Source organism: Cryptomeria japonica, chromosome 9 (assembly GCF_030272615.1).
Source record: "Cryptomeria japonica chromosome 9, Sugi_1.0, whole genome shotgun sequence".
In the NCBI taxonomy this organism is placed as follows: domain Eukaryota; kingdom Viridiplantae; phylum Streptophyta; class Pinopsida; order Cupressales; family Cupressaceae; genus Cryptomeria; species Cryptomeria japonica.
In genome coordinates, this window is record NC_081413.1 from 354215985 (window position 1) to 354238069 (window position 22085).

General features: G+C 38.0%; 2 protein-coding genes across 4 annotated transcripts in view; both read left to right on the forward strand.

The window, feature by feature from the left end:
• The window catches only part of LOC131029696 (protein SEEDLING PLASTID DEVELOPMENT 1), a 287280-nt gene that overhangs the window by 93913 nt on the left and 171282 nt on the right, over positions 1-22085 (forward strand). The window lies entirely within an intron of this gene.
• On the forward strand, positions 7890-9935 carry LOC131858049 (uncharacterized). The gene is made up of 2 exons (XM_059210922.1): positions 7890-9297; positions 9384-9935. Exons 1-2 carry the CDS (start codon positions 7984-7986, stop codon positions 9837-9839), a joined length of 1770 nt encoding a protein of 589 aa, XP_059066905.1. The 5' UTR covers positions 7890-7983; the 3' UTR covers positions 9840-9935.

Consider the following 22085-nt stretch of genomic DNA (forward strand, 5'->3'; position numbering starts at 1 on the left):
CACCAAAGTGCAACTGGTTAAGCAGACTCATGAGGTTGTCAAACATGATGCTCAACAAATAGTGGCTACATTGGTACAACGGTATGATGAGGTTTTGACCAAGAAAGATCAATTGGAAGTAGAGAATCAAAGACTCATGGCAGCCATCCAATGTATTACTCTACCTTCAAATGGAGAAGGCCAAGTGCCTGTTTCTTCCAAGGCCGGTGAACCAATCCAAGGTATCGAGAGAGCCGCCCAAAAGGTTCAAGCCTTAGACACCTGGGTTGATCAATTGCATGACTTATGTTCACAAGTCATAAGACAAGTATTTGAAACAATGGGTAAATTGGAAACCATTGAAGATAAGTTGAATCAAATCTTGGGTGCTTTCAAACTAAATTTGGAGAAGGTTGAGAGAAATTTAGTTTCTTGGTGAAAGATGCCTCAACATCAGTTGGGCATTCTTTAGGTGCATGACGTAATTCCTTCCAGAGTCATGTACATTGAATATGAAGAACTTCTGGAGAACAAATCTCTTGTTCTCAAGTCACTCATTGAAGAAATTGATGAGACCTTAAAGTTGCGTGAAGCAGTCTTTCAAGATGTTACCTCCCATTGTAAAAAGGCATCTTGCGACATTTTAAATCAGAATGATGAGTGGCTGCTCGAGGAAGAAGTTCTTGCAGATCTGCAACTCAAGATTCATGAGAAGTTAGCAATTCTTAGTCGCTTCCATTCAAATATTGATTAAGTATCAAACTGAGTTGCAGGAAATCCGGTCCGCATTGGAAAAGGGCAACTCCATGCTATGCCAATGCCATGATGTTATCGTAAAGACTAGGGTGGTGGCTATGAACACTCATGAACCAGATCCTGATGAATTGCAGAAAGTTATTCAGAAGTTCGAATTGTTCATATCTTCAAGAGGTGCAACTTAAGTGTTTTTAACACTTGTTGTAAAATTTTAAAATTGTAATTTCATAATTGTAGTTTCCCTTTCGGCAAGTTTACTAGTAAAAACGTTTTTGTAATTGCAAGTTGTCATCACTTGCATTTTTGTAATTGCAAGTTAACTCCTTACTTGCACTTTTGTAATTACTTGTAAGGCAACTACAAGTTGTGTCCGATTAGGACTGTAGTTGGAATAAGTCTTAGTTAGTTAATAAAGTCATAATTAGTTGTTGAATAGGTCTTGGTGGTTGAGGGAATTTCTCAAGTTAGTTAGGATCCTCCCACCTTTTTCTCAAGGCTCCTCTCCTATAAATAGAAGAGAGGGTCCTTTGTAATCTTTATCTTTTGGGAAAGCAAGCAAAAACTCTACCAAATTTACAACAAGAAGTCTTTGAGCTTATGTATGTGAATTGAAAGTTTTGAAGAATAATAAAGAAGGATTACTCAAGTTTTGAGTCTTTGAGCAACAAGTTTGAGTTTGACTCTTTTTATTTATTCTATGCAAAGTGTTTCTAAAGGAGCTTAGTCCAATCTGATTTGAAGTCTTTGAGCTGCAAGTAGAGAAGATTAATTAAAATAGGAAATCTCTAGAAGGAGCAGCAAGTCTTTGAGCTTGTGTCTATTCTTGAGGGAAAATTATTGTTTGATGAGAAATAGCAGCAAGTCTTTGAGCTTGCATTAGTTCTCGTCTTTGTGTTGAAAGAATAAATTAGTCCAGTCTTTGAGCTGTTGTCTTTTATTCGTTGTAAAATTTAGTATAGCAAAGGGTAGATAGGACTTCTAATAGTCAATTCTTTGAGCTTGATATAGCTGTCCCGTCCCGAAGGAAGTGACAAAAGTCTTTGCGCTTTCAGGAAACTTCATTTCCTTTCTCTCATTTTACTTGAAAGTGGTTACTGCTATTCATATTCAATCGCTATCCTTTTCTGTGAAGAGAAAAGGATATTGTCTTTCTTGAAGAAAGAAAGAAGACTGCTGTCCCATCCTGTTTTTATTTCAGTTTTAGTTAGATAGGGGGAGCCTTCCCTTAATTAGGAGAGTTTTGACTCGTGTGCTGTGGTTGAAACCACAAATTTGTATATTTCGCCAAGTGTACAAAATTTTCAACCAACAACATTGAAATGGACTGCCATCTTATAGCGGATGTCATGATGATAATCAGAAAATGCTCCAGTCAGGTCACATAATTCCAAAGATTTATCCCAGGACTAGGAGAATTATATAATTTTAGCTATGATTCATAGACCAAGTTTCATTCGGTTACAGAAAGATTTGTATTGATCCTCGCGGCAGAAAATAATCATTCGTCTAGCAGCACTACATATTGTCCATCGATGCTCATCAATTTTATGGCCGCACCCTTTTTCGATGGAATCATGAGCTTCGGTGGCTTAACTTTATCTTCCCTCGAAATGTCATGTTTCATTGATGTCTCCTTATTTTCGATGAAACTACCATCATCATTAAGGGGCTTGGAGGCTTCATCGATCTCTACACTTTCATTGAAAGGCTCTACCTCACGTGTTTATGTCGATGTAATCCTCCATCGGCTCATTAAAACCCCGTTTTCGGCGGGAATCCTTTCATTGCCGTGTTTTGCAACCGTTTTATCGGTCAGGTCATTGATGAAATTTTTTATGTCAACGAAAGAAAAATATCCTCCTTTGACTTTTCGATTTTTGATGGAACTGTGCTCGTCGACCAATAACTTTTGCACCTCTACGACACCTTCCTTTTCTCGAAAAGTCTTATTGATGATAAAGCTATCTTTGGTCAACATCTTTTGTGCCTATTCGATATGCTCTCTTCCTCGAAATAGCTTCGTCGATAAAATATCCATTGGTTCCTTCGATATCACTCTTTCGGCTAGACTCCTTCCCTCGTCGAGCTGTACACATGTCTCATCGATATTGTGGTTTCATCGAAACTATTTATTTCATCGGTGGGACCACTCTGTAATTATTTTGGCATTATAAACAGAAACATAGGCTATTGATCCAAGTTTTATTCGGTCACAGAAGATTTGTATTGATCCTCGCGGCAGAAAGTAATCATTCATCTAGCACTACATATCGTCCATCGATGCTCATCAATTTTATGGCCACACCCTTTTTCGATGGAATCATGAACTTCGATGGCTTAACTTTATCTTCCCTCGAAATGTCATGTTTCATCGATGTCTCCTTAGTTTCGATGAAACTACCGTCATCGTTAAGGAGCTTTGAGGCTTCATCGATCTCTACAGTTTCATCGAAAGGCTCTACCTCACGTGTTTATGTCAATGTAATCCTCCATTGGCTCATCGAAACCCATTTTCGACGGGAATCCTTTCATCGCTGTGTTTTGCAACCGTTTTATCGGTCAGGTCATTGATGAAATTTTTTATGTCGACGAAAGAAAAATATCCTCCTTCGACTTTTCGATTTTCGATGGAACTGTGCTCGTCGGCCAATAACTTTTGCACCTCTACGACACCTTCCTTTTCTTGAAAAGTCTTATCGATGAGAAAGCTATCTTTGGTCAACATCTTTTGTGCCTCTTCGATACGCTCTCTTCCTCGAAATAGCTTCGTCGATAAAATATCCATTTGTTCCTTCGATATCACTCTTTCGGCCAGACTCCTTCCCTCGGCGAGCTGTTCACATGTCTCATCGATACTGTGGTTTCATCGAAACTCTTTATTTCATCGGTGGGACCACTCTTGATTTCCTCGATGTATTTTATGTCGATGGAACTAATGTTTTCGGTGAATCCTTTTGGAAGTTCATCGCGGCCAAGATTTGTTCGATAAGTCACTTTATCGATAGGATAATGGTAAGCTTTTTCGATAGAGTCATTTCGGCCAGACTGGGCGATTCGGTGACGGATTAGTATGTATATCCGATGGCCTTGGTTTGAGCGATAATTTTTAGGATTCCGATGTCGATGTTATGATATCTAACTTTTAATGAGAAGAAGCTATAAAACCATAATATGGCATTTTATATAAAACATTGGATGAGGGCGTAAGATAGAGCTTTAGGGAAGATGAATGCCATCGGCTCCCAAGTTAGCTAACTCATCAGCCCTTTTGTTGCCTTCCCTATAGATGTGGTTGATCGTAAATCACTCGAAACCTGTGCATAAATCAATGGCCCATGTCATTAGTGAGTTGAGTCTCCAATTGGGCATACTACCTTTTCTTAGAGCGTTGATAATAATTGCCGAGTCCCCTTCAATTTCCAATTTCTTCACTCCCATCTTTTTGCAAATATTAAGGCCTTCCAGCAGGGCAACCAATTTGGCCCAATTATTAGTCTTATTACCTATGGGTAAGCCCTGAGGACAATTTCCTTCCCTTCCTAGTTATGGATAGAGCATCCTATCCTTGCCACCCCTGGGTTGCCTCTGGAGGCCCCATCAAAGTTTAGCTTGAGCCTTCCCTCACCTGGAGGTTGCCACTTACATTCAGCTCTTTTCCTTAGATTTACTTCAGGACCATCCCCAATATAGGGTGGGATAGATAGTCCTTTCCATTTCCCCTTCATCTTCTCATCCCAATAAGTTACTGTGGCATTCTTCTTTAGACCGAAGTTGATCATACTGTTGATTTTTTTGATCATAGCAGCCTCAATTTTATTGATTACCCGTTTCACTTCTAATTTTTCATCTTTGAAAAGACGTCTATTCCTTTCCTTCCATAATTCCCAAATTATGGTAGATGGAAGAGATATCCATAAGCCTTCAAATAGACAACCTCTTCTTAGGATGGGCCAGGCTTTGAGCATTCTTAAAATAGTTTGAGGAAAGGCAGAGGACCACCCTAGTTTCTGGGTAAACCACATCCAACATTTGTTTGCATAGTTGCAATTAAAGAGGAGGTGATTTGTGTCCTCTTCATCCTTTTCACATAGAGGGCATCTACTGGGTCCCTCATACCCCATCCTTCTAAAATTTTCAGCAGTCAAGAGCTTATTCTGGAGAGCAAGCCATGTGAAGACTCCAGCCTTGGGTAGGCAGTATCTGTCCCAGCAGATTTTCAGAGGCAGCTCCATCTTGGGTCTAAGTTGAGCTTTAGTGATGTGATTATACCCATCCTTGGAGTTGTATTCTCCATTCTTGGAGCCATCCCACACAAGCCTATCCTTGCCTAGACTAAAGGAAATGTTTCTATCTTTTAGGATTGCCATGAGTTTATCTTTATCCCTTACAGGGATATCCTCATTTTCTCTGACTATCCATTTCCACCCCATTCCATCCTCTGAGGGAGAAATGTAGTTCCCAATCAATTTCCCTTTGTTTGATTCTAGGAGTGTTCTTGTAGGCCCAAAATCATGGATTTTCTCGATCACTTTATACCCTCCCCAAGAATCTGACCAAAACAAGGCATCTTCCCCTGACCCTAGGTTCCATGTGAGTTTATCTGTGATAATATTTCTGCATTCCAATATTAAGTTCCATATGCGAGAGTCTCTGGGCGGATTGTTTTCTCTAAATATTTGGATAGGGTTGTGTTGGTGTAAATAATTATTCATCATGGATATTATTACACCTTACTTAAGTTTACTTAGGAAATGCATTTCATAGTAGTTTGGGTATGAGACACTTGGCTGTTTGTGCCACATTGGGATAGTGTGTAGGAGAATTTCCACTTTTTATGGTGTTGATCTTATCTTGTTGTTACGTTCCACCTCATGTGGAATATTATATTGTTTCTCCTACCTAGCCACACCTATTTCCTACCTACCCTTGTTTCTTATTGAGCCACATGTCATGTTTGTGTGCTCACATATCCATATAGCCTTGCCTATATAAGCAGGCTCATATTCATTGTATGTAACGATTGATGATCCAGTTGATCAGTATTTTCTCTTGATAGAATACAGTTTATTTCTATCATCTATTTTGTCTCTCTTATTTGTGCTTTCCATTGCCTCTAGATCTTGGCAAAATCTCACATGGTATCAGAGCCATTAGAGTGCCATTGGTTTGCCAATTGAGAGTAATTTGGGGTTTGCATTTTGGAGCTTTCTATTGTAGGTTTTTATTGGAGCTTGTTAGGTCAAATCTGAGGTCACCATTGGATTGAGGAGGTCCAAGAAAGTCAGTTTTGCCTTTTGTTTTATCCAAATTGGACTTCGGAGGCCAAATATAGAGGCATTTGAAGTTTGAAGCTGCGACGAAAATTTTCTAGAAATTATAATTTTGCAGACAATTTTCAAATAGTGATATCTCACTCATCCGGACTCCTTTTTTCGAGCAATGTTTTTTGTTTTGGGGTAGAATTTCGTGATCTGTACAGTGGTGCAAGAGTTTTCTATTTTTCGGATACAAGTTTTTTGCAAATCATGAAATCCCGATTTTTACAACTTTGGAGGCTTCATTTGGGCTCATATGGACTCCTTTTCAGGTGCCGTTTTTTTTGAGAGTGCATAATTTTTTGTTTACTTTCATAATATGCCATTTGTTTGCAATGATTATTAGTAGAAATTGTACTTTCAGTCAGGCTTGCAAAACTCGGCGAGCCATTAAAAAACTCGCGAGTAATCGCGATCCAGAATGGCGCGTGAGTTAATCGCGGAAATACTCGGCGCAATTTTTTCATATAGTCGCCGTGATTTTTTTGACAAATACTCGCCGTTAATCACCAAAACCCGCCCGAAAACGCGGCACAAAACGCGAAAAAAATGCGACTTAAGTCGCAGGCAAAAAAAAAACCTAAGTCTTTATTCCATTTCGCGCGACTCCGGAAGGCAAAAAACGCCATGCGATTTCCAGTAGGGTTTGCATTTGCACGCGCGACCAGGTTTTTACTTGTTTATTCGTGATCTTTTTGTATTGTTTTATTTCGAATTCACAGTCATTTTAAATTTTAATCGAATGACTGTGTAATACACAGTCATTTGAAATGACTGTGTATTACACAGTCAAAATGACTGTGTATTGTTTGCATTTGCACGCGCGACCAGGTATCTTTTTGTATTGTTTTATTTCGAATACACAGTCATTTCAAATGACTGTGTAATACACAGTCATTTTGACTGTGTAATACACAGTCATTTCAAATGACAGTCATCATTACATAGTCACAGTCATTTGAAAATGACTGTGTATTACACAGTCACAGTCATTTCAAATGACTGTGTAATACACAATCATTAGTAATTACAGTCATTTCAAATGACTGTGTATTACACAGTCATTAGTCATTTGAAATGACTGTGTAATACACAGTCACAGTCATTTCAAATGACTGTGTAATACACAGTCATTTCAAATTTTCAAATGACTGTGTATTACACAGTCACAGTCATTTCAATTTTCAAATGACTGTGTAATACACAGTCATCATTACACAGTCACAGTCATTTCAATTTTCAAATGACTGTGTAATACACAGTCATTTCAAATTTTCAAATGACTGTGTATTACACAGTCATCATTACACAGTCACAGTCATTTCAAATGACTGTGTAATACACAGTCATTTTCAAATGACTGTGTATTACACAGTCATCAGTCATTTGAAATGACTGTGTAATACACAGTCATTTCCAAATGACTGTGTAATACACAGTCATTTCAGTCATTTCAAATTTTCAAATCACTGATATGACTGTGTAATACACAGTCATTTTCAAATGACTGATGACTGTGTAATACACGGTCATTTGAAATGACTGTGTAATACATATTCATTTTCAAATGACTGATGACTGTGTAATACATTAATCATTAATGTACATTGTAATTAATGACTGTGTATTACACAGTCAATTGTGAAATGACTGTGTAATACATACTCATAGTCATTTGAAATGACTGTCAACTGTGTAATGTCAATGTGTATTAAAGTATTTCATTTAAATTTAAATTTGAAGTTAAAAACTTAAAAAATACACAACCAATTAAAATTTTAATTTTAGATTTAATAGATGACTGTAAATAAAATACAGTTATACAGTCATTGTAATTTTTGGATGTTCGTGATTTTTTTTGGTAACAATGTTATTTATCTCTAAATGTTGTCTCTCTTTTGCTAGGTTCTTTTCCACATCTTTTTGAAAGAAAATGGATTCAGCTTCTACAGTTAAAGTTGGTGGCAAAAAGAGAGACCCTTGTTGGAAACATGGTAGACCAGGTCCAAAACGAGATGTTTTTTGCAACCATTGCAAAAAAATTGTAAAAGGTGGCATTAATAGGTTCAAATATCACCTTGCAAAAATTCAATGCCGAGATACCACAAGCTGTACGGAATGTACTGAAGAGGCTACGAGAGATGCAATAGCAACGCTTGAAGCATATGATCAAAGGAAGGCAACAAAAAAGAGAACAGCAGAGGCAATGGCAGCCCCAAGGGCAGATTTGAGTTCCATAGGGTCACATACAGATGTGGCGACATCTGGTTCTTCCCTTGGGCCACGGATACGAGCAAAGGGAACTTTGGACAGCAACATGGAAAACTTCTTTATTCCACGTAACACTCCTGGTGCACAACCTGGATTGCTTGGCACTGCATGGAATAAAGAGGCTCACCAACAAGCCAAGGTGGCGTGTGCTAGATTTTTTATCTACAACGATGTTCCGTTCAATGCTATTTCTAGTCCATCTTGGGACCAATTGGTCACCGCGTTGACTGTGGCAGGTAAGGGGTTCAAATCCCCAAGCCGTTACGAGGTAAGTGGACCGTTATTGCAGGATGAGGTCCAAAACACTCATGCATTAGTGGAAGAGCAAAGGACTATTTGGGAAAAGAATGGCTGCACCATTCTTTCTGATGGATGGACAGATGGTAGGAATAGGACACTCATCAACTTTCTAGTTGCTTCAGGAGGACAGTTAGTATTTTTAAAATCAATTGATGCCTCCAATGAAGTGAAGAATGCGGAGACCTTGTGCAACATGTTGGATGAGGTGGTGATGGATGTGGGAGTGCAGAATGTCATCCAAGTTGTGACTGATAATGCAGCTGCATATGTGGCAGCCGGCAAACTTCTAATGGCTAGACATCCGACATTATTTTGGAGCCCTTGTGCTGCCCATTGTCTTGACTTGCTCCTTGAGGACATAGGGAAACTAAGTTGGGTAAAGAAAGTGGTTGAAGATGGAAGGAATATCACCAAATACATCTACAATCACACATGGGTCCTGAATCTTATGAGAGAGCACACTGAAGGTAAGGATCTTGTGCGGTCGGGGATCACACGCTTTGCTACCAATTTCCTCACCTTGCAGAGCATACTTGCTACATTGCCCAACCTGAAGCGGATGTTCGTGAGTGAAAGATGGTTGGGGAGTCCTTATGCTACAAAGCCTGAAGCAGAGAAGGTTGTGATTGCCATTTTTGATACTAATTTTGCCAAGATAGTGGAGGAGATCATCAATGTAAGTTTTGAAACTTTAATTGATGATTTATTATTTAATTTTCTAATATTTCAATCTGCTGATTTTGTTAGATTTTTTATATCTAGGTGTCGGAACCGTTGGTGAGGGTGCTACGAATAGTGGATGGGGATCATAACTCCATGGGGTATCTATATGAGGCCATGGATAAGGCCAAAGAGGCGATTCAACACTTGTATGGGTCAAACAAGACCAAGTATGAACCCATATGGCGCATAATTGATCGGAGGTGGAACCATCAACTCCACCAACATATTCATGCTGCTGCCTACTTCTTGAATCCCAAGTTTTTTTACTCTCCGCGTTTCAGAGCAGATGCAGAGGTTAGAATTGGCCTTGACACATGCATTCGGAGATTAGTTGATGATGAGATCTTTCGAGACCTGATACTTGATGAGTTGCAGAGTTATAAGAAGGCCTTAGGGGAATTGTGTTCTTCACCTGATTGCAAACGTAGGAGAGCCACCTTACGACCAGGTAAAAAAAACATATGTTTAATTTTTACCATTTATTTCTCTCTTTAAGATTATTGAAATCTTTACAAGTTATAAATCACATTTTGTATCCTTGCAGATTTGTGGTGGGAAGATTATGGTGCCACAACGCCTAATCTTCAAAAGCTTGCCATCCGCATATTATCACAGCCTTGTAGTGCTTCTGGTTGTGAGCGCAACTGGAGTGTTTTTGAGAACATCCACACAAAAAAGCGCAATAGGTTGACTCAACAACGCTTGAATGATCTTGTCTATGTGCGGTACAACATTCGATTACATGAGAAGAAGGTGCTAGGGCAAGATTCACATGAAGCACTTGACTTGGATGACATTGATCCATATGCAGCAGAATGGGTTGCTTCTCCTGATGATGTTGATAATGATTTGGATCCATTCCTTACTAATGAGCAGCTGAGTGAGTTGGAGAGGGCAGGAGAGGAATGGGATGCGGAAGTGGCAGCACGTGAGGAGGAGCAGGAGGTTGATCATGCAGCAGAGGCACCTGTTAGTGTTGAGGATGTTGCCACTACTTCAGCACCACCCACCCAGTGGCCACAATCTGTTTTGAGCTTTAGTCGTAGACGCAATTTATGATTTCTTATTTTCATTGATACCAAACTTTGAACTTGATATGTAATCAGAATTTCAGAGGTTCTTGTTTTGTGGTCTATGACTCTATAACTCTATGAGACTGTCACTATGATACGTTGATATGTATTGAACTCTTATTCATATGTTGCACTTGATTTTTGGTTTATGCTATGATACTTGCATTTGTTGCTATGTATTACCAAAAAAATTTGATTTATATATCATGGAAATCATATATGTTATACAAATTTGGTGTAAATGTGTGTTTTTGAATTATATATTAAAAAAAAATGTATTTTCAAATGTTCGATAAAGTTGCCGAGTTTTGCCGAGTTTTTTGCCGAGTTTTAAAATTTTTTTGGCCTTGCCAAGTTATTGCAAAATCCGAGTTTTTCAAGCTTGCTTTCAGTATTTGGTCTTTTTTTGGCCTATTTGGTACTTGTATTTTGCTTGGATCTTAGTTTAGATCTCTTGCAATATTTGTTGAAGTCTCTTATATCTCATTTTGAGAAGTTGTAAATTTAAATCAAAAGTCCACTTTGCCTTGGTGGCCCATTGTATATGCCCTAAGTATAAAGTGCCAAATCACCATTTTGGGGGGGGGGGTTTCTTGATTGAGTATTTTGGGGGGGGGGGTTTCTTGATTGAGTATTTCGGGGGGGTGTCTTGTGTGATTGTGCCTCTCTCTATCTTGTGTTTTTTCATTTTGGTGCTATGGGTTCTCCTAAATTTCCACTTTTAACTCCTCATAATTATGCATCATGGAAGATTAAGGCATGGAGTAAACTAATGGAAAAAAAACTCATTCATTATGTAACTGGAACTATTACAACACTACCTGATCCTAAGGCTGATCCTAATGCTCAACTTGAATGGCTCACTAAAAATGCTATGGAAATTGGAACTCTTAGAAAGTATGTATCAGATGACCTCATTTTTCACATTGATAAGTGTACTACAATTAAAGAGGCTTGGGATATTTTTCAGAAATTGTATGGTCAAATTGATGAGATTAAGGGCTACAAGCTTGATAGTGAACTCACAACTTTGGATCCCAAGGATTTTGATACAATCCAAGATTATGTCACAAAAGCAAATGAGCTAAGAGCAAAGCTAAAGGATTGTGGAATTGACAAAAAGGATGCTCAATTGGTTTATAACTTGTTGGACAAGCTTCTTTCAGAGTATGCAGCCTTTGTATCTAGCTTTCACACCCATAGGTTAGCTCAAGGTTCCTCATACACTTCTCCCTCATTTGATTCATTCACGAAGATGTTGATACTTGAGCAATCTAAGTTGACCACAATGGGGATTCTCAAATCTACAAAGTCACAAGTTTTAGTGGTTAATAAAGGGAATCAAAGCAATCAAGGAAAAGGCAAGAATCAAAAGCAACCTAAGTCAAAACCACAACAAGATGGAGCACAATCTTCCTCTCCACAACAAGGTGATTCACCATTCTCACCTAAGAGGAAATCATATAAGGACAATCTTTTTTGTGGATATTGCAAGAAATCAGGACATGATGAACATCATTGTTACAAGAAGGATATTGATGAGTTGAAGAATCTTCTTGAGAAGAACAAAATCAACCTACCTTTTAGAATGTCTACATCGACTTCTTCTTCTAAGGGTAAAGGAAAGGATCACTCTTTTGGGACAGATAAAGGAAAGGGACAAGCTCTTTGTGCTACTACAAGTCATGATTCAGGGAGATGGCTTCTAGATTCAGGGGCTTCTCATCATATGGCATCTTCGCAGTCTATGTTTTCTACATTTGAACCTTGCCACATGCCACATATTTTGATGGGCAATCATACATACATGGATGTGATTGGGAAAGGATCTATTGCCATTGGGGATAACTCCTTCAATGATGTGTTGTGTGTACCCCGTTTGACAAACAATCTTCTTTCCATCTGTCAAATCACACATGGGGCAACTAGGAAAACTGTGGAGTTCACACTTGATTCAGTTATCATTAGAGACTTAGAGAGTGAAGCAATCATTGCGACTGGGGTGGTTGATCATGCATCTCAGTTGTACTCTTTTTCACATTTTGGTCCTATTGATGAGGTTGATTCTTCCTATGTTGATGATTTAGATTTTGAGGAGAACTTTGGGCACTTGAACTTGGGGATTCTCACATGTGACACCATATTTGAACCTTACATATCATCTCCTTCTATTGATATCACACCACCTATTGCACCTGATGATGCAACTAGTGCGATAGTTTTGCCTTCTTGTGATTTAGTGCAACAAGATATTTCATGTCTTCCAGCTTCAGTTTCATGGGACCCCTACTTGACAGACATTGCAGGTTTGTTTGTGGAGTCCTACATTGCAGATTTGGGAGACATCATTGATGAAATTCATCTTCTCTTTGATGAAGATGATCCTTCTTCGATTGTTGCGAGGGATCACTTTGACCCTCTTGTGCATTCTCTACGTGATCAATCTTTAGAGGTTGACATGATTGTGGATACTTTTGTCCAGTAGTTGGACGAGGTCTCTTTATCTTTTGAGGAGACATGTGAGTCTTTGGATATTGTTCTACATTTTTCTCCACTAGATCTTGGAGTGCCTTTTTCAGCAGTGTGGCGCAGTTTACCACCTTTGGAGGGGGTAACTTTCAGCATCGACATGGGGACATTTGAGCAGTTTTCAGAGATTCTTTTCATCATGAGTATTTTTCCTACATCTTCCTTTCATGGTTGGGGAGACTTCATGGATACACCTTTGGTTTTGTTTCTTCCTAAGGGTAGGAATGTTGTTCGACGTTTGTGGAGTAGTTTCTTCATACATCATCGAGCTTCTATCATTGGTGTAGATTCCACATTGGGGGGGGCTTCCTAGTCTCTCTTCTTCTTCTCTCATATGGGGGGGACTTGTTCCTCACATGGGGTTTTGTTCCTCACATGGGGTTTTGTTCCTCACATACTTCTATGAGAGTTCTTTGTATCTAGTTTTCATCTCTCTTTTGGGGGAGGGTTTTTTCCCATTGGGTTTTTCTCTCTTTCCCCACTTTGTGAGAGATTTCATTGCATTGGTTTGCATTTGTACATGGGTACCTAATATGGCCTAGTAGCCGGGACCCATCTTGCATTGCTTAGTTGCATTGTAGACTTAAGTGCATTCCCCTAAGTTGTACTTAAGGGGGGGTGTTGGTGTAAATAATTATTCATCATGGATATTATTACACCTTACTTAAGTTTACTTAGGAAATGCATTTCATAGTAGTTTGGGTATGAGACACTTGGGTGTTTGTGTCACATTGGGATAGTGTGTGTAGGAGAATTTCCACCTTTTATGGTGTTGATCTTTTCTTGTTGTTACATTCCACCTCATGGGGAATATTATATTGTTTCTCCTACCTACCCACAGCTATTTCCTACTTACCCTTGTTTCTTATTGAGCCACGTCATGTTTGTGTGCTCACATATCCATATAGCCTTGCCTATATAAGTAGACTCATATTCATTGTATGTAACGATTGATGATCCAGTTGATCAGTATTTTCTCTTGATAGAATACAATTTATTTCTATCATCTATTTTGTCTCTCTTATTTGTGCTTTCCATTGCCTCTAGATCTTGGCAAAATCTCACAGGTTGTCTTCTTTAAGGTATTTATGGTACAAGATTCTCGCCCATTTTAAATGGGGATGTCTGAACATTCTCCATACTAATTTTGCCCCGAGGGCCCTGCTTTGGTCATTGATATTTTTAATGCCAACTCCTCCTTTTGGTCTACAAATTGCTGGTGGGTTATGGGAGTTAGACCACTGGTAATGGGCATACCCCTGTGATTCCACCCTCTTCCCTAGCCTTTGAGATAGACCTACCAAGAGCCTCTGCCATAATGATGAAGAGGGAAGGAGACATGGGGTCTCCCTACCTAAGTCCCCTAGAGCTACTAAAAAAACCTTCAGGTGTGACATTGACTAGGACACAAAATTTGGGGGTGGATATGCATTCAAAGATAAGGTTGATCCAAGTTTTGGCAAAGCCAAATGCTTCCAAACATTTGCATAAAAATCTCCAATCCACTGTCATATGCTTTACTAATATCTAATTTGACCAGTGTAATGTCCCTTTTTGAGATTTTCCCTAATTTAGTCCTGAAACAAGATTTTTACTTAAGATGAGGGTTTATAATGTATAAATGATATTTTTTTATTTTAAACTGAATACATTTCATTAAAATATTTAACTTAAAACTCTAGAAATAGCTCGAAGGATAGAACTTATCTCGATAGTCTCCTCTGATTTGAGCTGATCATAAATATAGTAATATCTCTCCCCAAAAATCTGATCATAAATGTGGCTATGTCTTCCTCCAATTTCTGCTCTATACCAATGTATTGTATATTCTCCCCTCCACAATATTAACACTTTTATGTATTTTGATATAAACTTGAATTGCATTTCATATTTTTCTTTGATGTTTATTCTTCACATATTTCCCTACTACGCCTTTGAAACTGATATAATTCTGGTCGCTAGTGGGATACCAAGATATCACCATCTTGTCCTTATAATCTTTCGTATTCACTTCGGAATTAATCTTCTATATATTCCATTCACTCCCGTCCCTATCTCCTTGAAGTTATTCTGAGTGCCTTCTTATATATTGTAATTGGAATGATAAGTTGTGGCAAAAGACATGACTCATGCCTATTCGTTATCACCACCTAATCGCATCATTTGATGATAAGTATTGATTTAGACTTTCATAATCGGTGTCTCTCTTAATTATAATTGGTGATAGATTTAGGAATGTTAATCATTAGCGGAGGCTCACTTTGATGATCGTCTTCTACTTCTTCAAATGGTACCACCATACAGGGCTACAACTTTGTATGGTTTTCTTCATTTATCAACCCTTAGATACTATTATCCCGATGATTAAATTCTTGGCCAGTCGCTGTCTTTTAATTAACGGATATTTCCATTGATCGAGATAATATTATTAATGCTGTCGCTTGGTGATTATCTTTTGATTTGTCTTCCCTCATATGATTATTGATATTGGTCCCTCGCTTACCATCCTTTTACCATTCATTGGTCTCCTCACTCTTGTTGATCCGTATCGCATTTCTCCATTAATATACCTTCTTGATCGCCTCCTTATCATAATCGATATCCAGGGGATGACCTGTCTATGAAGATGGGTTTTCATATATGGTCGATATACTAAATGTTCACTGCCTGTTTATACATCTGTACTAATTCTATTTAGTCGTTGTTTACTATCCGACTTTGCTCGATAAGCTCCAACTTGCTGCTCTACTCGGCGGTAGATGATACTCGATGAAGCTCTTTCTAATATCTCCCCTTCATGGCGAAAATAACTGATGGATAATTATGAGATCTTCATTAGCTGCTTGTGTATGATGATTTTTCTTTAAATATCCTCTCCGACCTCTTTCATCTGATGACCATCACTAACCATTATATTTATCGCAAGTCAAAATAGAGTCTGTCGGTCTTTCCAGCAGATCGCTAAGTTACCGTTCTTAGTCATTGGTAATCATTATTTTATATAGATGGTCTTTGGATGCTTGTAAGTCTTTATGATTTTGGTCTTATTAAATATTTATTAATGTCAGTCAAATATTATTATGTCTCCATATCTTAATCGTACCTTTCCTTGTTTCTTTTATACATGTTTGCAAAGGCAGACAAATCTGACATGTGTCAGATTTGGTCTGCCACTAGGTGTTTATTTAATAGTTATTTAATAGTAATTAATATTGACTGGAAATCAATATTTTATTTAATAATTTATTACTATGGTATTTAATAATTTATTATTATACAGATAAATGGTTATTCATTATTCAATAATAGATTTCTGATAGAAATAAATGAATGGTTAATCAGTATTAAATAAGTGTATTGATATTTAATGTAATTTAATGGTAAAACTTCTTTAATAGTTAAATTAATAATTGAAATATGAACGTTACATTAAAATAAAACAATAATAATAAATAATAATCATAACAAATAATAAATATTAATAATCATATATTAGAGGAAAATCGTGAAGTCTCATAAATGAGACGATTTTCCAATATTATTAAATGTTAATTAATAAATGTTTTAATTATCATATTTATTTAATCGCAATAATCTAATGTCCAAAAAGGGGTTATGACAACCAGCATGCTTGGTGCTCCATTATGCTGGACCAAATGTATAGCTTCTTGAGCTATGATTACCCCGTCATAGATTGATCTATCGGGCACAAAGTCTGTTTGTTCTTCGCTAATGATGATAGGGAGAAGTTTCTGAAGTCTAGTTGCTAGAGTTTTGGTAAGTAGTTTATAAAGGGTATTACACAAGACTATGTGCCTATATTCATTAAAGCTATCAAGTTTCTCTTTTTTCGGAATCAAAACTAAGAAGGTATTGTTGATCTCCTTCAGGATCTTACCTGAGTTTCTAACACCCTCTAAGGCCTCCGTGATCTCTCGACCCATAAAACCCCAACATTTTTGGAAGAAACTAGTTGGGAAGCCATCTAGGCCTGAAGCCTTATCTGGGTTCATTTTCATGAGGGCAGATTTAACCTCCTTTGTAAATTTTTTAAGCAGACATCTGTTGTGTTCTGCATCAATGAGTTTTGGAATATTTTTAATTATATTATGTTGGCCTCTAAGGTTGGAACCAGCTGTATTGTTAAGGATTCCTTCTAAAAACCTTACTGCTTCCTCTGCCACCTCTGACGGGTCTTCCAGATTTACCGCTTGGTAGTTCTTAATGTTAGAGATTCGGTTTACCCATCTTTTCTGCTTGGTACTGTTATGAAAGAACTTTGTGTTGCAATCTCCATCTTTCAACCATGTTTCTCTGGATTTTTGTCTCCAGAAGATTTCTTTTGCCAGAATCTCTTCATACTCTGTTAGTAATATTTTTTCCTTCAAGAGAGAGGTTCATCCATCCCTCGATGCAAAACTTCCCTGTTAACATCCTTGAGGTCCATTTCTACTAAAAGTTTCTTATCAAAGATGTTACCAAAATGCTCTTGATTCCACTCCAAGAGCCTCCTTTTGATTAACTTCAGTTTGTTTGCAACAATATACATCTTTGAGCCTGAGAATACTGATTCCCTCCACCATTGTTCAATCAGGCTGATGATGTTATCATCCTTATACCACATGTTCTCAAATTTGAACGGGCATTTTCTTGGACCTTGTTCTGCTAGAATGTTAAGTTGGAGTGGATAATGGTCTGAACCAGATAAAGGAAGGATCTCTGCTTCGATAGTGTAATTGAAATTCATAAGCCCCCCATGAATAAAAAATCTATCTAGCTTTTCAGCAATATTGCTAAAGCCCTTCCTTCTGTTGTTCCATGTAAAGGTGTTCTGTGCTGTCTGGATTTCCAACAAAGAATTCCTATTGATTCAATCAATGAAGTCGAGTGCTGCTGTAGGTAACTTATTAATACCTCCTCTTTTGTTTGATGCCTTAGTGATGGCATTGAAATCTCCTCCAATAATACACATCTCATTCAGATTGTTTCTTAAGAAAGTCTCAAGTTCCATCCAGACTTGAACTTTATCCCTATTCTGAATAAGGCCATATACATTGATCAGGTTAAATCTTAACTTATTATTATAACAGTTTACCTTTTCGCCTATCCAATTCTGTTTTATTTCTGATGGTGTAAAAGAGGAATATCTAGGATCCCAGATGATTGCTAAGCCTCCTGAAGCCCCAAGTGTTGGGGAATACTTCACTTTTCTGAAACCTAATTTCTTCTCAAAGAGGTCCATCTCGGTTGGGTTCATTTTAATTTCTTGGATTAGAATTATGTCTTGTTTTGATTCAGATATACAACGTTTTATGATACGCTGCTTGTTAGGGGCATTCATGCCCCTAACATTCCATGATAAGAGTTTCATGGCTCTGTGGGGAGTGTTGTCCTCATTTTTGTTTCCAAAAATGAAGGACCACTACGGTGAAATTTTTATTAAAAAATGAAAATTTTTACTCTATGGCACGCTTCCCGATGCAGAATTTTGACTAATCCTTGGACTGGCTTAATCCTCAGTTCATTCTCGAACTACGTTTCGAATTTCGTCCAATTCTGGGTTCGTTTGCTATGCCTTTCCTTCAATTTCGGGTTTTAAAACCCAGACTGCAGGTGGAGAATTTTCTTCAAACTGCAAGTTTTAATGATATTCATTGTTATGGTCTTTGTAGGGGAATTTTTGACCAATTACATGTGCACTTTTATTTTAAATATGTCACTTGTAAATTATTTTAAGTTTCCCCTTTGATGTTTTTATCTTTTTATTGTTTTTTGGTCATTTCTAGTTAAAATAGGGATTTTTTGGCTCAACTGCAAGTAAACTTGCAGTTTGGTCAAAAAACCCCTACTTTAATGGTTTTTACATGTAATAGGGATTTTAAATCCCCATTACATATGTGCAAGTGTTTCTAACTTGTAGGGATTTTATTTCCCTTTTACAAGTATTTTTAAACTTGCAGTTTGCTCTAAAAAACCCGATTTTGGCTTGGTAAGTGAAAAAGTGAATTTTTAAACTTGCCACTTATCTTAAAAAACCCGACTTTGGCATGTAAGTGGAAAAAGTGAAAATAAAACTTGTTATTTTCTCTCTAAAACCCGATTTGCTTCATTTTGGGCAATTCGAACTTGTCATGTGTCTTCTAAAACCTGATTTGCATGGAAAATGGATTTGTTGAAGATGTCAAAGCGATTTTTTGGGGAGATTTGCTGGAGATGCAAGGCATTTAGGATTCTATCCTATTCTCATGCTTTCACAAACACATTTTTCGCCATTTAGAGTTTATTTTTGCTGGTTTTTGGTGCCAAATAAGCAAAACGTGGTTCTTTTAACCCACATTTTGGGCGTTTTTTTACTCCATAAATTTGCACACTCCTAAATCGTTTTGCCCTTTCCTACTTAGGCGTGGAGGGTGAGAGGATTTTCACACCATTTAATGATGCCGTTGGAGTTTATAATGGTGGCCACGTGATTCCCTTTGGCCACGTTTTCAACCTTTGGCAACGTTTTCAAACATTTGGCATCATTGCTTCTTCTTCTACCTTAGGCGTTTTTCTCTAATAAACTTGGATGCACACTCTCATTGGCATTTTGGTCCTCCAAGTTTAAGATTGCTGCTATATTTGGGGCATTTTTACAAAAAACGTGATAAGGGTTTGACATTCCGGATTGCTCCTTTTCACCGGTTTTGCTTCTTCATTTCAAGAATTGTTGCATTATTGGAGAAGCATTTTGCATTTTTAAGAAAGGTATGTTCTCTTTCCTTTCTTCACTTCATTTTATTATTTTCTTGTTTTCTTTATTTTTCGTTATTAGTTATATTTTTGGAAATTCTTGTTCTTCCCCTATAAATTGGTTTTTGTGAAAGAAATCTTCCCCTTAATATGCAATTGTTGAATTGCATTGTTCTTCCCAAAATTCTCTCCTAACTTGTATTCGAGATTTTTAATCTCGATTACAAGTTCGCTGGAAATTCTTGTTCTTCCCCTACGGTTAAGGAACTTAATCAGTTTAGGTTAAAATTCCAAGTTGGAAATTGTGAAATACCCCTCCTTGCAAATTCGGGTTTTAAAAACCGGATTACATGTTGAAGAGTTCTTCCCATTTTTATAAAAATGACTTTCCCGGATATTCCCGTTTCTATCCATTCACGTTCCCCATATCCGTACTTTCCATTTCCATCATTTCCCGCAAGTCAAAATCTTATTTTTCATCCATTTCTCCATTTTCGAATTTACAAGTGTACTTGTATTCGGGTTTTAAAACCCCGATTGCATGTATGTCCTTTCCAACTTGTATACTTGCGAAAATTCTCCCAAGATCCAAAATTGGTCAAAGTCAAGATTTTCCCATTTCTACATATCTCCCCTCTTCCTCTCACAAAACCGTAAAATTCAGAAATCAAAGTATTACCCATTTGAAGAAGGAAGAATGATATTTGCAGCTGACTATGATGTTGCCTTAACTCTTTTAAGTCTTCATCACAACATTCCAGGTTCACAATCAATGTTAGATTTGCCGGCATCTCCAACTTCAAGGAAAATGAAATACAAATATAACAAATACCAGAATGAGGTTGCACCTTCTCAGGTTTCTTCTCCTTTGGATCCCATCAGGGACACGGAAATAGGGCACGTTGATATGGCATAATTCATCAACAGGGTAGAAGATCCATAGGATAACAACTTGCAGCGGCTATTGGACAGCCATATCCATCATGCATCTTCCTTCCCAGTGGCTGCCCTAGAACCTGAGTTCGTTCTTGCATGCGCCCATCATTTTGACAAAGAGTCAAGAGTCATTAAAAATGATGATGGTGAAGCTATAATTCGTCTTGATGTGGATACAATCGAGAAGGTCTTCAAAATACCTCCTGCACCTGTTGAGATGGAAATCACCAAAGAAAGTGCAGCAGAGTATTATGTGAAAAGGGAAAAAGATTGCAAGCGACACATCAATAGGTGGATCCAAGAGCCACGTCCTTCCTTCTCAAGATGGGTAAAGTTGTACTGTTGTGATTTCAAGTGGGAGATAGGAGACACCATCACTCTTCTCAGCAGGATGATGGGCCTTGAGCACTCCAATGTCTTTGAGCCATGGATGTATCAATTCATTATGTTCATACGGTAGTCGCATCACATTTCATGGGGTGAAATCATCAGCGATGCCTTGTGCGAACAACTTGCAACAGTTCCTACCACTATGACCTTCTTCATGAATTCTTATTTGGTATATTTAGCAGCGTCACTTAGACACTTTCCAGGTCTTTCTACCAAGGGTGATCGCTCGCTTATACCAGTTTGGGAATATTATGAGCAGTTGCCATTGAAACCTAGCAGACTGCGTTTCAGAAGAGTCCAAGATGCATTCTTTTGATATTTCATGTGTCAGTTTGATGTGGATCTCAGAAACAAAAGAGTATCAGATCAGGCATGGGTCAAGGTGTCTGAGTATGGGTGTTTATTCCTGCAATTTCCCACCTTCACCTATATGAGGATTGGATGCTATGATGGTCAGCCATACATGCTTCCAAGATACCCAACCTATAAGATAATTCTTATGGAGTTGGGAAGACAGATCATGGTTGTTCATACTTTTCAGTCTGCTAGACACAAGGTTGGAATGGGGATCTCTAGCACAAACCCATTGAAAATTGGTCGATACTCCCTTGTCACATCTGTGAAGGCTAAGGCCATGGAGCCTGAATTGCAGGAAATCAAGCTTAAGAGGTTCAAACCTAGAGCTGATTTTGATTATAGAGGTATGAAGGAGAAGATCAAGAAATCCTTTGTGCATGTTCATCGCATTGAAGACATCTGGGTAGATCTCGGCACGGAAGCCGAAGTGCTGAAGATGGATTACTGCAGGCTCACTGTTGAGCAAATTGTTGACTTGAACTTGGAGGATATCCCACAAGGGATGATCGATGACGCGCATATACTTGATCTTGAATACACTTCACGAAGGTTTGAGGAAGCTCCACTTCCTTTGGTCCAATGGTCACACAAGGAGTGCTCCTGATTTGCTTGTAGATTAGTCTCCTTAGAATGCAGTTCCCATTTCAGCATACGAGCCTTCTCTTGATCGACAAGGAGAAAGTGTGTTGAAAGTTCCTGAAGATAATCCCACTTGCATTCAGTT